At 43.2% G+C, this 17,478-nt stretch overlaps 1 protein-coding gene across 4 annotated transcripts in view; it reads left to right on the top strand.

Moving 5' to 3' along the window:
* Positions 1-17,478, top strand: part of ASH1L (ASH1 like histone lysine methyltransferase) — a 599,934-nt gene that overhangs the window by 168,315 nt on the left and 414,141 nt on the right. For all 4 annotated transcript variants that reach the window (XR_014972078.1, XR_014972077.1, XM_085637967.1 and 1 more), the window contains exon 3: positions 1,136-5,162. Coding sequence is in view for 2 of the 4 variants with exons in the window: in XM_085637967.1 (XP_085494093.1) it covers positions 1,136-5,162 (4,027 nt within the window). In the remaining 2 variants the exon portion in view is untranslated. The remainder of the gene's footprint in view (positions 1-1,135; positions 5,163-17,478) is intronic.

Raw genomic sequence — 17,478 nt, 5'->3', positions numbered from 1 at the left:
ATGCAATAGGTCTCGCATTTGCGAGAGTTTAAGCTATTGGCATTTTAAATGACAATGCCTTTCATTTATCTGTTTTAACAACAAACCATATATAAAAGGCATTGTCATTTACAATGCCAATAGCTCAAACTCTCATTAATGTGAGGCCTATTGCATTGCAAATGCTTGTTGCTGACTGGATACGAGAATGTCTTGATAAATTGCTTGAGATTTTACCTGTTGGAAAGAGAAAATTAACACATGTATTTAGTGGCATCCAGGGCTCTGAGCAGAAGTGGAAAGAAAAATTAGCCCAACAGATTTGATATAAAACACATTGTTGTTCTTTGAAGGTAGTAATTCTTTCTCATTCCTGAAGCATGCCAGTATCTTGTTGGCATTTGGCATCTTCTGGTTAAGACAAGGGATGACTCCTTATTTGTGGATTTGGATCTTTAGAGCATTTAAGATCTTTCAGTAGAGCTGTGCAACAGTTCCTGCTCCAAGACTCTCTTTTGGTATACCCAACATCAACTATTATCGCTTTTAGTTTATTTTCCAGGTTGCCAGCTAAAGATGATGGCTCCATATCCTCTTTGAGATTGAATATTTAACTTCTGTGTGTATGGAATTTGTTGCATGTCGTTTTGTCCCTTTTTTTAGCATCACGGTTTAACTTGTGGATATTGAAAATCCATTTTTGTTGATTTGGATATTGCATATGTGACATTCCTAAATCCAGTGCTTGTTCTACTAAATTGTCGTTGTGAAAGTAAAGTTTGAATGAGTTCATAAGCAGATGTTTAAGTAACTGAAATGATTTGTCCTTGAAAAAGGCCAATTGTTTTCAATTTCCGTAGCAAAAATAATGTACATTTCTGAATGTTTTATGAAGCCTTTCTTTTTTCGTATAAAAAATATGTACTGCATGGTCACCGGAGCCCTTAAGCTACTTTTGCTAAGAACAAAGGATGTTTCCTTGGATAAACTAAAGAAGCTCCTTTTAATACCACTTCTTTTTCTGAGATGATTGCCATGTTGGGTCCATTTAGCAATGTTAGACTAAAGGGAAATCACCAACAACTGCCTTGTGAGAATAGATTGTAACATGTCACGTTAACAGTGTTTCTAAATCATTATTTTTTGTTTGTTGTAGGATCCATCAAAGCTACACAAGAAATCTGGTGATCAGCATGATGAGTCTCAAAACAAAGGAGGATCACCACCTCGTTCAGCTGAAGCAATTGTTCCAGCGCTCAAAAAAAATTCCTCTGCTCATTCCGAATTAAAAGAGAGCTCAAAATCGTCTCCATCAGTTGTCCGCGATTATCCTGAACATGATCCGAAGGACAAAATAACAACCAATGCAGCCCCCAGCGTGACTGAAAAACTGGCTCAACTGATCGCCATCTGTCCTCCTTCAAAGTCTTCCAAAAATAAAACTAAGAAACAGACAAGCATGACTGCAGGGTGTGGTGGTACAAAGGATTTGGGTAACCAAAGGAATAGCTCTATAAGTAATGTTACTGACCTAGTTAAATCTCCTTCCAGTAAAGTGATCAGCAGTTGTATCGTGGAAAACCAGGAGGGTGCAGAAATGTTGCAAGCCAACCTGAGCAATATTAAAGCATGCGAAAAGAGCACTTTGCAGCCGGCTAAAGGTAGTGTCTCGGATACCTTTCCTGTTATTAAGGAAGCTAGCCTCCAACAAACTGATATGCATGCTCAAAGTATGTCTAAGCACCAGGATGCTCTGCTGTCAAAAGAGAAAGGAACTTCAGAAATGTCTAAGCAAGAGAAATCGGCAGTTTATTGCACTTCAGTAGAGTTCAGAACAGGAGGTGCTTCAGATGCCTCTTCCACAAAGTCTCCCTCCAGTGCTGTGGGTGAGGGGAACCTTCCATCTCCCTCACCTGCTGCATCTGCAGTAACCTTAAACAGAAGTAGTCCCACTTCGAAGCAACTACAGTTGGCTTCAAACTCAACATATTTAAGTAGTGCTGTACGAGAAGTCTTAGACAATAGTGCTGTGAAAACCAGCAAGAGCCAGTTTTTTTCAGACACTTCCCATCTTAACCCAGAGTGTACATCTGTAAATAACCGTTTGAAGAAGGACACCATGGGAGATAGCAAAAGTCCTAAAGATTTGAAAGCGACTCGTTTGGCTCCGACCAGAACGTACTCCTCAGAGAGGTCACATTCTGCAAGTAAACAACCAAGTCTAATAACTAACCTGGGCAACCGCACTACATCGGACCATTCTGTTGTCAGCTTTGCAAGTTTGCTTCGTAGTAAGCAGTTGTTTAAGGTAGGTACAGTGACTGCGGCAAAGAAACAATTTCATGTGCCTGTCAGTCTAAACACAAGTCAACAGTCAAAGTTGTTAAAGAAGAAAAAAGGAAGGAAGTCAAGATGGACTAAAATGATTGCCAAATGCACTGATAGCTCATCAAAGGTAATAGATTCCGAAAGATCAGAAAACTTTCAAATAAGTAAAAGCAGTTCATTATCCAGGAGTGAATCAGAACCATCCAAGCTAGGAAACAACAGTGGTCGATCTTCCCTAACAGAATGTGGAGTTGTAACTCCTGTATTGCCAAAGTTAAGCAAAACTACTTCGAGCCAGGCACCAGCGGATCATAAATCGGATAAACAAACATACAAGAACTGTGGTACTCAGAAAGTTGTTTCTCGATTGTGTAATTCAAACTCAAGGTTTTCAACTCACAAACCCAAAAGAGGGAGGCCCAGAGGCAAAGAAATGCCACATTTGGAAGGTCCTCCAAAGGGCACTCCTAAACTCTGTTCTTCCAAAGTATCGTCAATGCAGTCAAAAGAAGAACAAGAGCCCCCTGTCCTTCAGCCTGAAATCGAAATCCCCTTTCTCAAGAGAACTGCAACAGTGCAAGCATTTCCTAAGAAGAGAGGAAGGCCTAGGAGGGAAATCTTGTCGCCGGTGAAAATGCAACCTCCTGTTTTGTCAGTAGCCCCATTTGTCTCTACAGACCAGTTAAACAAAGTTGAACCTGAAAGGTACCGAAATGAGGATTTCTCTAATGCAGGGGATTTCTCCAGAGATGAGACACATAAGTCTAGTGTGTGTGGCATGACAGATCGATGCTCAGAACCAGAGCGAAAACCTGTGAAAAGAAGCAGTGGGCAATTCATGAAAAACATCATCCGTAAAATTAACAAAATGAAAACTTTAAAGCGAAAGAAACTCTTAAGTCAAATCCTCTGTCCACCTGTGGAACACAACAAAGGGAAAGTGCTCAGGAAACTGCAAAGCCCAGAGTCCTCTCTTGCTGCTACGTTTGGGTCAAAGCTAGGACAACAGATAAACGTAAGCAAGAAAGGAACTATTTACATAGGAAAAAGAAGAGGAAGAAAACCAAAGGCAGTTATGGATTGTATTTTAGGAGGCAATTCTGCCAACTTAAGTTTAGAAAAGCCTCCTCAGCCTACACCCCCTCTGCTGTCCTCGACTGTAAATGAGGTTCTGCCTTCTCCAATCTGCTCCCAGTCATCAGTTGCAAGTGGAGGTCAGAGCCCAGTGAGTAGTGATGCAGGATTTGTGGAGCCTAGTTCAGTACCGTATTTTCACACGCACTCCAGGCAGGGAAATGTATTTCAGACACTTGCCATGAGAAAGGCATCAAAGGGGAGAAGGAGATTATCCCCGCCCACCCTCTCGCCCTCTCATCTAAGTGAACTCACATCCTTGAAGGAGGCTACTCCTTCTCCTATCAGTGAGTCTCACAGTGATGAGACTATTCCTAGTGACAGTGGAATAGGAACAGACAACAACAGCACTTCCGACCGGGCAGAGAAATTCTGTGGACAGAAGAAGCGAAGACATTCTTTTGAGCATGTTTCTCTTCTGCCTCCGGAATCTTCAACGATCCTTAATAGTCTTAAGGAAAAATACAAACACAAATGTAAGCGCAGGACTCATGATTACCTGAGCTATGACAAAATGAAGAGACAGAAGCGAAAACGGAAAAAGAAGTATCCACAACTCCGAATTAGGCAAGACCCAGATTTCCTTGCTGAGTTAGAGGAACTTATAAGCCGCTTGAGTGAAATTCGTATAACCCACAGAAGTCACCATTACATCCCACGAGATCTTTTACCAACTATTTTCAGAATAAACTTTAATAGTTTCTACCCCCATCCCACCTTCCCATTAGATCCTTTGCATTACATCCGAAAGCCTGACTTAAAGAAGAAGCGAGGAAGGCCTCCTAAAATGAGGGAATCAATGGCAGAAATGCCATTTATGCATAGCCTTAGCTTTCCTCTGTCCAGTACTGGTTTCTATCCATCCTACGGCATGCCTTATTCTCCCTCTCCCCTTGCAGCAGGTCCCATTGGATTAGGGTATTATGGAAGGTACCCCCCTTCTTTATATCCTCCACCTCCATCTGCATCATTTACTACACCACTGCCTCCCCCTTCTTACATGCATACTGGACATTTGCTTCTAAACCCTGCCAAATACCATAAGAAGAAGCATAAATTGCTACGCCAGGAGGCTTTCCTCACAAGTAGTAGGACTCCACTTCTTTCTGTGAGCACTTACCCCAGTGTTCCGCCTGAAATGGCCTATGGCTGGATGGTGGAGCACAAACACCGCCATCGCCACAAACACAGAGAGCACCGGTCTTCCGAGCAGTCGCAAGTTTCCATGGACACGTTAACATCCAACAGCTCTTCAAGGACAGTTTTGGAGTCTCTAAAGCGTTACAGGTTTGGGAAAGACATTGCTGGTGACAGATATAAACATAAAGAGAAGCACAGATGTCACATGTCCTGTCCTCACCTTTCGCCTACAAAAGGCTTGCTGACCAGACATGAGCAATGGGTCAGGAGAGAACCCTCAGAGTCGGGCTCAGTGGCTTTGGGATTGCAGACACCGTTACAGATTGATTGCTCAGACTCTTCTCCTGGCTTGTCCTTGGGGGGATTTACCCCCAGTTCTGAGCCTACCAGCAGTGATGAACACACAAATCTTTTTACAAGTGCAATAGGCAGCTGCAGGGTCAGCAACTCTACGAACAGTGGCAGCCGTAGAAAACTAAGTGATAGTCCTGGACTCTTCACAGCACAGGACAGTTCAGTCAGCCGATCGCTGAGAAAGGAGCCTGTACCTTCCAGTGAGAGGGTTCCACAGACCCAGTCAGGTAGGAAAGTTACTTAAACCGTTCTTTCATATCTGAGTTTGTATTAGTAAATATATACACATGTGCCATAGTTTTGAATGTATTTAAGAATAATTTATTAATGCTTTCTTGACATGTAGTTTTGGACTGAAAGTTTGTATTATTTTCTTTGAAGGCCATAACAATGCCAAGTATTCACAATAATGACTTGAAATTGTACTTCAGTATTCCATTTGTAACTTAATTGTCAGCTTTCACAGATCCCAAACCACCACCAAACTCCCTCATTGAAATGAACCCTTCCTTTCTTGATGCACAAACCCACCTTCCTCCTATGCATTGATATATGTTATAGACTAGACAAAGGATTCAAGACCAGCCAGGACTTCTCAGTCTGTTGTTAGTCAATGGTCTTAAGTTAAAATGAGGTTTATTTTAGAATTGTTTCATTTGGCTGATTACTTCGTAAGTCTTTTTACTTCAAGTCTGTCATGGTAGTGCCAGCATCTTTTCCCACTGCTACAGGGAGCCTTCTTACTGTTTGTCAATTCTATCTCTTCTATATTAGTAGGACCGCTAGGGGGAGGTGGTGTCTTTATGTGCTACAATAGGTAAGATTGCAGAGAGTATCTTAGTGGACTCTCATCGAACCTCTGGACTGAAAGCCCAACATATTTCATTTAAGACCATTCTCTCAGAAGGACTGACAGTGATCAAAAATACCATCACTCTCCCACATCCGAACGATATGGAGCTTTCAGGTGTTCTGTTCGGTTTAAAGGTGCTGAGATCAAGGACATTTTAAGATTAGCATCCCTTTTCTACATAGTTGTCTTAAAAATATTATATCTTTACAGTTGAATATTTCAAGCAACCTTATGCACATTGATCATGATGAAAGTCTGTGGCTTGCAGACCAGGTTTGGAGGCTTGAGCTATAGGTTGTGTTGTTTTTCTATTGGGTTTTGTTAGTTTAAAAGCTCACAATATTTGAGCTTACACCCACAAGCTTTCTAGAAATTAAAATTTGCTAACTGTGACTGGTGCGTTTGGATAGTTTATCTTCATGGATGGTAATTTGACCCTTGATATGGATCAGTAGTGTTGATCTATACAAATGTTTAGTTTTTAAGATTCAATTTGTCATGTTTAACACCTCAATAACAATGCTTATCAGTGTTTGTTGCTGTGTCGAAGCTGGGGTACTCGTTACATCATGAGAGTTTGTAGTTGGCACATTCCTGACTATTCATGTTTTAAATCGTTCTTGGCATGCACATTTTTATTAATTTTCTCAGTACAAGAACGTTGTGTTTCTGATCACAACTCTTTATCCTCCTTGCTTTGTTTGCATGGGGACTCCTCCTCCTGAGGTCCGGTCTGTAACCATTATGGGACATAAACTCCCTTACTCCGGCTCAGCAAAAGTTACTGATTCTATTTCTCATTATTCAGTTCAGTCTCTGTTTTGTTTCCCCAGATTAAAAAAACTCGTTTACATCGCAGCCATTATTTTGCAATAGAACAAATGCTTTCTCAAATTATGGTCAATCTATCTTCAATTCTTAGTTGTAGATCATAATTTAATACCCGTGTTCAGTTCTCATGAGCTTCTATATGCAATGTCTGCATCAAAGTTTTAGCGCATTACAGTTTCCAGGTCTCTATAAAGCGGTACCTCACTTCTTTGCTTCATTTCTACTCATTGAGTGACTTGAAGCCCTTGTTTTCTATACCATTACCTTTTCAATCCAAGTAGTACACTGTTCATTTTTCATTTAGGCCTTTTTGGGCGACTATCTGTAATTGTGAGTCTACCATGCCTCTCCTACTGTAAATGTTTCTCCTTATTCCCCCCTGATGTCCGTTTGGACGATTGCTCTATTATTTGAAACTTAAGTTATAAAACGACATGATTATATTATCCAAAATATTTCACCAAAGGTAATAATATATTATTCTCCATTATGCCTTTCTACTGTCTGATTAGTATGTTTACTGGTTTAGTTTAGAAGTATAATCTACCTGGGCATTTGATACAGAATATGCAGAACTATGATGTGTATGTAGCAGAGACCTTTAATTGAACAAATTCTCCATTGTATTGGTGTTTTATTGTACTTGCTATACTGACAATGAAGAATTTAGATATAAATATACCTATGAAAATGTATGTGAACGGACCAAGATAGATATATTGTTTCTAACTAAGAATAGAAGATTAATATAATGTGATATCAAATGGATTGCTACATAAAATGTATTTGTTTGATAGCAAAAAAAATAATACATCCCTAAAGAAGGGGAATTGAGCCCCAAAATGCATTTGGGCACAAAAGCTGTTGAGCTTTTTCTGCAGTGTAAAAGAGCTTTTCATCTGTGATACTCAAAATACAGATTAAAATGAATGATAACTAAAATCACTAAACAAAGCTGAGCCTGTGTTTGACAGTTTATGATTAAAGAGGGCAGACCGGACATGAGGGTGAAGTTCCTCAAGACATACAGAAAGGAATGGTTACATTGACTGTGTCTACTGCTTTGCGCTTGGCAACACTGTGGCCAGAATATTTATTTTCAAGCCACAATTCATGTTAAGACAATCAAACATCTGGGTTTTCATCTCTCCTCCCGTTTCTTCCCTGCACTGTGTCAACGTTTTTCCAAGATTAAATATTGCAAAACCTTAAATATATTTTAAGGGAATGTAAAATTTCCTAGCTATCGTAAGGGAAAGTTACAATTCTATTAAGGGTGCGAAGGCGAAGATTACACTGTTCTTTCTTCACTTTTATTACAGCAGCCATTATAAAAAACATTACAACAGACTTCATTTCCCACAACCTTTGGGGTAAAAGTCATAGTTCAAACTTTAACAATGTCCAATCATTTGTCCCTCCACTGTCTCCATAGTCCTTTGTCAAGATCTCCTCTTCCTCTTTCTTTCTGCAACTGCAGACAGGTAGTGACCTTTTCAATCCTGTTCCGACCCATCAGATCCTAGGGGAAATAATGGAGGTATATGAATCATATATGGAATATGGTAATAGTCCAGTATAAAGCCAACCATATAAATTAGCAATTCGGATTGTAATCTGTCAGAAAATACATAACCCACAAGAAAAAACGTATACAGAACCAGTTCAGAGAATAAAGCATACTTACTGTTACCTGGTCCTTCCGTACCGGATGTGAGTAAATTAACCAGGTATGTTAATCCTTGCCACCGTGTCCTTAATAGAATTTAAACTTTCTGTTACGGGTAGCTAGGAAATTTTACATTCTATGTCTGGACCGGTGGCGAGGATTACACTGGTTTATAGCTTCTCCACAACCAGCGAACCCAGACACTGAACTGTTTTGATATAGAATCTCTTAAAGGTAGAGTCTGAAGACCAGTCCGCAAGGTAGAGTCTGAAGACCAGTCCGCTGCATTAAGGATATCCTCTAAACGGGCTCCGAGGGAGAACGCCTATGAAGCCTTAGCCCACCTGGCAGAGTGAGCCCCAAACAATTTAATATCTTTGCCAGCCTCTTGCATGATCTATCAAACCCATCTGGCAATAGTGGGTGAAGAAACCATTCTGAATGGCTTCCTGAGGGCTATCAGGAGCGCTCTCTCTCCGTGTGGACGGATATCTGCCGTCATTGACTTATAGCTCTTTATACACCGTACTACATATAGCTTTGGGGAATCTGGAAAGGAATGATAAGTACCCATGTGAGAATTACACTTTGTACGCCTTGAGATGTGGAAAGTAACCTCACCTGGGGTAAAACATTACCTATCAAGCCCAGAGTCCTTGTGTCTGAGACTCGCCTGCAAGAAACCAAGCAGAGAAGGTGGCTAGTTTAGCTGAGAGTTCCTTCCTCAAGAGATATTTGTTGGATTTCCAGTTCCAGAGAAAGGAATAGGCTTATGCCAGTCAACAGTTTACACACAAGGGGATGCTCCCCAACTGGATGGTCACCCACTGGTGAATGGCCTGCCGAAATTGCCGACCTATATGTGTTAATGAATCTGTAGGCTAGGCCGTCTGACGCCAGAGATGCAAGGAAATTTAGAATATGGACAATGTCTGCTCCCACGGGATCCAGATGTTTCTGATGACACCAGTCCAACCATCTAGACCACTCCAAATCTGTAGTGTTTCAATGGTACTTTCGGCCCATGCTCTCGAGAAGAGAGCTGCAGCCTGTTGCGAAAGGCCTGGGACATTCCAATGTTCCCTGTAATCCTCCAGGTCATAAGCAACAAAGATCATTGAATGATTAGATAATGGGGATTCACCTCTGGGTCCTGTAGGAGTCCGGAAATAGAGGTATAGGAATTGGGAAATCCCAAGAAAGTTCCAGTAGAACTGGATATCATGCTTGTGATTTCCAAGTCACTAGGACTACTTCCGCCTTCTGTTTCCTGGTTTGCGCCGAAAGGCGCATGATCATCGCAAAGGGGGGAAAGGCATAACTTTGTTTGAGTTGCCAGTTTTGCAATAAGATATCCGTGGACGCTGCCTCCGGATCCGGCCTCCAACTGAAGTAGAGTTGGTGATCCAGGTGGGAGGCGTAGAGGTCCCCCAATAACTGACCCATCTATCGTGATGGGCCTGAAACACTAGATGATAAAGATGCCAATGGCATGTCTTGAAGGTAGCCGGAGTGCCAATCCACTACTTGATTGGCCACACCCGAGAGATGTTCCACCGTCACAGAGACCTGATTCTCCAAACAATAGTCCCAGAAACTGCGAGCGAGATCCAAGAGATTCTTGGAACGGGTTCCTGCAAGATGAATTATGTACTGCACCGCTGCCACATTGTCCACCTTGAGGAGGACACAGCACTGCCCTCAGTCTTTGGTCCAGCATCTGACCGCAAACGACCCCGCTAGAATTTCGAGACAGTTGATGTGCATGGATCTTTTTTGTGAGGACCATTTCTCAACTGTGGAGAACTTCCCACATCTTGCCCCCCAGCCTGAGCTGCTTGCATCGGACTCTATCACTAGGTCAGGCATTGAACAGAAGATCGATCAGCTGTTCCATGCCTCCATATGGGCCAGCCACCACTGGATCTCTTCCTGAGCAGCCTCCTCATTGGAAAAACCACCTGAAAGTAAGTCAAAAATTACCTGAGGTGTAATACCTTTCAGACGCTGAAGGGCACTATAGTGAAGCCTATAGTGAAAAATGGCCTGTATGGAGGATGACCTGAGTCCCACTGCTCAAGCGATCTGCCTCAGAGAGGTGGATGTCAGAGGTGTTGCAGTTCGTGTTTTATCTTGGCCAGATTCCTTGAAGGGAGGCTAAGGGTGGCTCGGACACAGTCCACCACAAAACCTAGAAAGATCAGGGATTGCGAGGATAGTAGGGTCGACTTGTCTTGGTTGATAATGAACCCTAATGACTCCAGAAGCAAGACTGCTGTATGAAGATGTAGAGACAGACCGATGGCATTGGTCCATACAGAGAATGTCGTCGAGGTAGATTAACACATATCCCCCGGGCTCTCAGGAATTCCACGATCTGGCGCATCCCCTTGGTGAAGCATCACGGGGCGTAAGACAAACCAATGGGCAGCGTGGTGAATTCAAACATGTCCCTGCACCACTGAAACTGGAGAAAGTGACGATGAGGCGGAAAAGCCGGGACGGTCAGATATGAACCTTCAGTTTGAGACACACCATCCAGTCGGGCTGAAAGAGGTCTCTAAATGGCGGTAGACCAACCACTTGTTGATCTCCTTGAGATTGATAACGGGCCGTTGGCCCCATCCCGTTTGTCCACCACAAAGAGGTTTTTTAAAAAAAAACTTAGATGCTGAGTTGTGCGAACTATCGGCCCCTTGTGCAGTGCAGAAGCTCTGCTACTTCTACATTTACCAGCTTGACATGTGCGGGTGAAAAGATCAAGAGTATAGAAGGACTTTCCTGGATGGATAACTCTGTGGAACCCTAATACTGTCTGGAGGAACCAAGCATCGGAGGTAAGGGACTCCCAATTAATGATGAATCCCTGAAGCCTGCCCCCCTCCACCCCCCCCCCCCCAAAAAAAAGAATAGGCGTCACATGAACTCTCACCTTGATTGGAACTTTGGTGGTTGCCGCTGCAGTGTCCTCTCGCACCCCGGTGTAGATGGTGACCCTTGGAGGGATAGAAGTTCCCAAATCTGGAGAAGTCCCGGTGCTTACCTTCTTTTGGGATATCCTCTGCTGGAAGCTAAGTGTGGCTGCGTGAGCGCCCCCTACCTCTGCCAGCACCAGAGAAAACCAAGGGTGTAAAAATGTGTTTAATAGATGCCTGGGCTTTGTCTACTGAGTTAAATGTCAGTACGAATTTGCCCAGCTTCCGGATGAATGGGTCTTCGAATAGCCCTCCTTGGGCCAAGTGACCTGCTTCAGAAGTGGCCTGTTCCCTAGCTTGGGGTCAGACTTAATAAAGAGCGACCTATGCCTCTCCGTGGAGAGAGCACAGTTTACCTTCTCTAGAAAGATGTTAAACTGCTGGGCCCATCTTGAGAGGACTTTGGGCAAGGTCAGTGACCCAGATGCTTTGGCATCCTCCGCCATATTGAGGATGCGGTTCCAGGGGCCTACGATATCCAAGAGCTTGTCTTGGCATGCTTGCAAGGACCCATCTATCCCCTTCTTGGGATCCCGTACGTACTTCTCGAGAAAGGTGTTCATGCGCTCATCTATTTCAGTGTTACGGGCTACCTTGTGCTCTAGGGAAGGGAGGGACGAATTCCGCTCTCATGCGTTTGCGGCCTTCCTTTTCTAGGGTCTTGCGAAGGTTCCCTGTGACGTAAGATGCCACCTTCTCTGCGGGTGTCCATTCTGAGGAGCGGGGTGTACCAGGGTGTCTGGGTCTAACATGTCAGAGAGGGCAGGGTCTTCTGGGGAAGTACCTGACTGTGTGTCCTGTGAATAACGCCATGGGCGAGAACCCGATTCTGGTTCCGCTTCGGAACCTGAAGGAGAATCCAAATCCTGGGGGAGACTGGGCGTGGGTAAAGGTGACCGGGGTAGAATACCAGAGGGGCCCATGGGTTGGAGCCCTGAAGTGCCAGGTTCAAGGGGGGAGGGGCAGTGAGGTGGCCTTCAAATATTTAAAGAAGATGCGCTGCAGTTTCTCAAAAGCGTTCAGGTCTACGCCTGAATCTGTGTCTCTTTTGCGCTTAGGGGGCGGCGCAGGTGGTGCCATCCTACCTGGAGGTGCAAGGGGTCCAAAGGCTCTTCGATCGAAGGGAAGGGTCTGAGGCAGCGTACTGCAGTAAGGTCTTCTCCAGTGGGATACCACCTGCAAAACTGCCTTAGATATCGAGGCATCCATAACTTTGCTGAAGTGGTCATCTATGGGAAGGTAGGTAATACTATCTTCCTCCACATTTGACTTTTCTGCATTACTCATCTCACTCAAGGACTGGAGCAATACCTGGTGAGAGCATTCACCAATGCTGGAGTTTTGCAGCAGTTATCAGAGGGGCATGTAAGGATGGAGATCTCCCAGTCCTAAATATCAGCCTAGAAGGGGAAATGCAGGGAGCCAGGCCCTGCTGACACCAACGCCTCTTGCACTATGGGGTCAAAAGAAGCTTGCCTGGGCTGGTGTCGTTTATGATAATTAAGCACGTTCAACGATTCCAGGCAAATGGGGCAGAACTCGGTCAGCTAAGTACTCGACCAGCCCCACTGCTTGATTCTCCGTGAATCTGACCGCGCGAGCACTGAGGTAAGTCGAGCCCTTCTAATGCGCCTCCCTCTAGCGGTCGGAGCACCACGCCGCACATGCCCCAGGTGCCGCAGCACATAGTAAACTCTCAAAGCGGTCCCGGAGGAGCGAATAGCATTCCTTCGGCCACACGACTTACATGGCAATAGAAGGCAGTAAATCCGTTTACAAAACACTACAATTGTCAAATAACACAATTCCAGACACTAGAAACCTGTAAATTACAACAGAAAACGAAGAAACAGGCCAAAGGCCAGGGCACTTAACTCGGCTGCTGAAGCAGCAAAGAAAGAGAAGGTGGAGATAGTGTGAAAGGACTATGGAAACTTGCAGGGCCAAATGATTAAACATTGTTAAAGTTCGAACTATTACTTTTTCCCCAAGAGTTGTGGGAAATGAAGTCTTTTGTAATGTTTTTATAATGGCTGCTGTAATTAAAGTGAAGAAAAAACAGCGTAATCGTCGCCTACATAGAATTCCTTTTTGGCTCCATATTCCACCATGGCAGTATTTGTTGCTGGTAACTGTGTGTTGTGTGACCCTGTGTGTACCTCTGCAACTTATACTCTTTTCACATTCCCTTTTCTCTTTAATACCCGAGGAAGGATGCAATAGTCCCTTATTTAATAGTCCCTTATTTAATGAAAGCTAAACAGACCATGTAAGTGCTGCTGTCATGGAATGTAGTCTGGACAACTTGTTTCAACAATCATTTGAATAAGGCCGACATGCTTGTTTCATATACTTCACATTAAGTTCTGTAATGCTTTCATTTGCCTTGATTCGTTTTTAAAGTACATTGCTATTAGTGAATGGATTGGGAGATTGACATTCTCAGTTTCTTAAGAAAGCCTCTTTTTAATGGTCTACCTCGGTACTGTTGACCCCTATTGAAGATTATTGATCATGAAATTACATGCAAGCTACAGCAGGTAGCAAGTTCAGGAACATCTACTGTCCAAGTAGACCAAACCTTTTGAAAATGAAACGAATTGCTTGAGGAATAAGGTGTAGCTTTGTCCATTGGTTTTCTTTCATTCTCAATGAATGTTGTAGCATATTCTTTCTAAATGAGACCCTCGCTCCCATAAAAAAAAAATTCTGACGGATATGTTATCATAAAGAACTGGCTTCACAGGCTCTCTCAATTTGTCAGGTCAATTCTGTAATGCAAGTAAATGTGCATTAACCTTTACGAGAGTCCTAATCTTGCGTGCCCTATCTTCCTTCTCCCGTTTGAATTCTGCAGCCATTATCATTTTTTTGTAGTTAGGAAGATGTGTCAATTCAACCTGGAATTTCAGGTAAGAGTTATCATGGAAGTGATTGTTCTTCGTGCACGGAGCCATTTAATTGATCAATGACCTTTGCCGATCTACTAACTCCTAAAACAATCTGTGAGAGTGAACCCAGGCTTACTTTCATTACAAGGGTTGATGTTTCCCATCTTTACCTTGTATGTAGGTGCAGTAGAGTTTATATGCAGAACAGTGTTCAGGAGATGAGCGTTCCTTCGTTATATTCGGAATAACAGTATGCGTTGTGAACTATTGAGCCGGATGTAAACAATGTTTTCCTTCAGCTCCTCACCTCTCATCACAACATGCTCTTTTATCTTGGACATTCCTGTCACATTTGCGCAATACAAAATTATGAAATATAGATTGCATCTTATTTTCGTCATTTTAAAAATGACAAAAATATATCTTTTATAGGACTATTTATTTGTTATCGGTAGATTAACAACATGAATTGAACTACAGCCTCATCTCAAACACCATTGATCAATATGTTTGGAGATTCAGAAGTGTTTTCCTGGCCATTAACCGTAATGAACACAGATGTGAAATTTGCATATGCAAACGTACAAAAATTGTCATCCGCTATGAAGTAATCCGTCCTTAATATTGTTTATTCTTTGTAGCAAATGTAGTTGGGTACGGTTTTTAAAATTCTAGCAAAGAACAAGGAAGTGGTGCTCTTCCAACGTCCAGAAAATTTGAAGACTTATTGGTGCATTGTCATTATTTTTTAATGATGTTACTTTTTAATGTAATAAAACAAATTGTGATGAAAAAATGTTTCTAATTGATGTTTTTATTTTATTTGCATATCTAGTCCTTATTAGATCTGATGTATGCTGCTATGTAGAAAGTATTGTAGTGGCATTACAGGAGTTAGCACCTAGCTGAAAGCTGCAGTACGCTTCTCATTTTCTTCCACTTCAAAAAAGTTCACCCATTGCTGTGAGTTAAGTTGTAATTTACACTGGTGTAAACATCCTGCCTTTACCCTTTTTTAAGAACAAGCATGGTTCCTCGTGGTTTGCTGGATAGAACTTAGGATGAGGTGTTAGTACACCACCACCCTATTTTAATGCCCACCTCCTTAGACCTAAATCACCATCTAACCTTGTTCCTTACTTTACCCACATCATGACCCAACACCTTACACATACACATCACGTTTCTACCAATAGCAGCACCTCACTACCTACACCACCAAAACCTTGCATTTACTCCACCTGTATCGAACATCGCAAAAAATCCCCACCTACATCCTACCTAAACACTTGGCATGCTACACACAGCCACCTAAACTCTACTTGCTGCACCACCCCACTCTACATTTATCCCAGCATTCTGTACCACCACCTACCCTACTACCTAAATTACTTAGCATAAGTTGTTTCTTCCCAGTGCTGACCATTGCTCACCTCACTGTACAGTGGCTGTTGCTTTTTTTCACTTCTTTACACTGACCATTTGGATCTCCGATGCAGCCTTGTCCAGACTGCAACTGCAGTCATCTTTCTGTTAACATGTTGCTCCCTTCTCCTCACTCACCTAGCCACCACCTTGGCTCAGTCATTAGCCACATGTTACATGCTGCTTTCTCACCATCACTCTTGTTACCTACCCCACCACAATGTTCAACAGATCCATACCACCACAAGCGTATCTTCTTTTAAAACGTGTAATAGAATCTGAGTTTCATGAAACTGTGTTACACAGCACTGTATTAATTTATAATGATTTCAAAATGGTGACAAGCCTATTGTCACCAAAACAATCGTCAAGAAATTCCACCTCCCATTTATTTATTTGCCAGATTTATCTTTTCTGCATTTCAGATAGAGGATCAAATGCCTATGGCAGTGTGTCTGGTGCAGTATAGCTGACCCTGCAGTGCCTATGGATAAGGATGGGTACATAGGGATATGTTTCATGAACCTGCTGTTAAGGGTCACTATGTTTCTGAATAGCATTCAAACTTTGGTGTGGCTTGATAGGTAACAACATAGAGTGAAAGGGCTTTTTTGTCAGTGGCTTCTGCCACAAGCCATGGATTCCATAGAGTGAAGCAACAAAAGCTCTTCTGCAACACTGGTGGAATTGAACACAACCACCAGCAACACTGTTGTAAGCATTTAGTCCTTTTTTCCTTACTGATTCATTAGACCACTATTGGTTGCTTTCTTTCCCCATGTATGCTGGGGAGCAATTAGCCTTGTTATTTTTGACACATCCACTTTCTGTTTGTGCTTTCTCCCCAACATGTTGAGGAAATCCTTAACTACTGTTGTATGTGTTGCAACATTGCATAAGAAAGCTTGTAAGACTGGCATGTTGTAGACGCCTATTCTTCTGCTAACTGCGATAAATCTGTCTGCTATAACCGGAATACTTGTGCACTGCAATCAATACTGTACATATGTATTTGAGATCAATGTTTGTATTTCTGATATCTGAAAGAGACAATTAGTTATAGATTCCTTACCTTAGAACTACCCCCAGGAGTCAGACTGGATCCGGAGAATATTTCTATAGCAGTACCCCTGCGCGTCGGTAGGTGGCGTCGGTCGACTTTGCGTCCGTCGTTGTCGCCGGGATGACATTGTAGTGTCTACTTAGACAGCGCCCTGCGCGCTGATGTCAGTTTTTTCAGCGCAGATCCAGAGAGAAGCTTGCCCCGTAGTCATTTGTTGACTAAACTTTTTTCGACTTTTGTCTGTCTTTTTTGAGTTATTCGACTCCTGGTAGCAAGAGGGTTGTCCAATCGTCGGACCAGCTTTAAGCCTTGTGACTCCTGTCACAAATGGATGTCCGTCATGGATCCCCCACCTCGTGTGCCTCTGGTGGCTGGAGCACGACCATGACCCGAAGTCATGCTCTGACTACCAGGCAATGAATCTGAAGTCTTTGCGGGACCGGTCCCGAAAGCTTTAGGAGACTCGGCAGTCCGATCCGCATTGTTCAAAGTCCCGGTCAAGAGGAAGGTCTCTGGACCGGTCGGGGAGCCACCACCACTCGTAATCGTAGTCTTCGCACTTCTCAGGTAAGTCAAAGCACAAGAAGAAGGTGAAGTAGCAACATCGCACTTCGCCTTCTCATCGGCCGACGCGATGCGGGACACAGAGCGTCGTCGCTCTCCGGCTCCGTCTTCGGAGCCCGCTTCTGGGACAGCTCTGCGCTTTCCTCCCTGTTTCAGAGCTGGAGCGTCCTTTGCCCAGCTTCGAGCTTTTTACAAAGCGCTCCATAGCATTTATGGGCATCTCAACCCTGCTGTGGGCCCTGGGCCTTCAACCTCACAGTACCTACCCCAGC

This window comes from Triturus cristatus, chromosome 12 (genome assembly GCF_964204655.1).
Source record: "Triturus cristatus chromosome 12, aTriCri1.1, whole genome shotgun sequence".
NCBI classification, from domain to species: Eukaryota; Metazoa; Chordata; class Amphibia; order Caudata; family Salamandridae; genus Triturus; species Triturus cristatus.
This window is presented reverse-complemented; position numbering and strand designations above follow the sequence as displayed.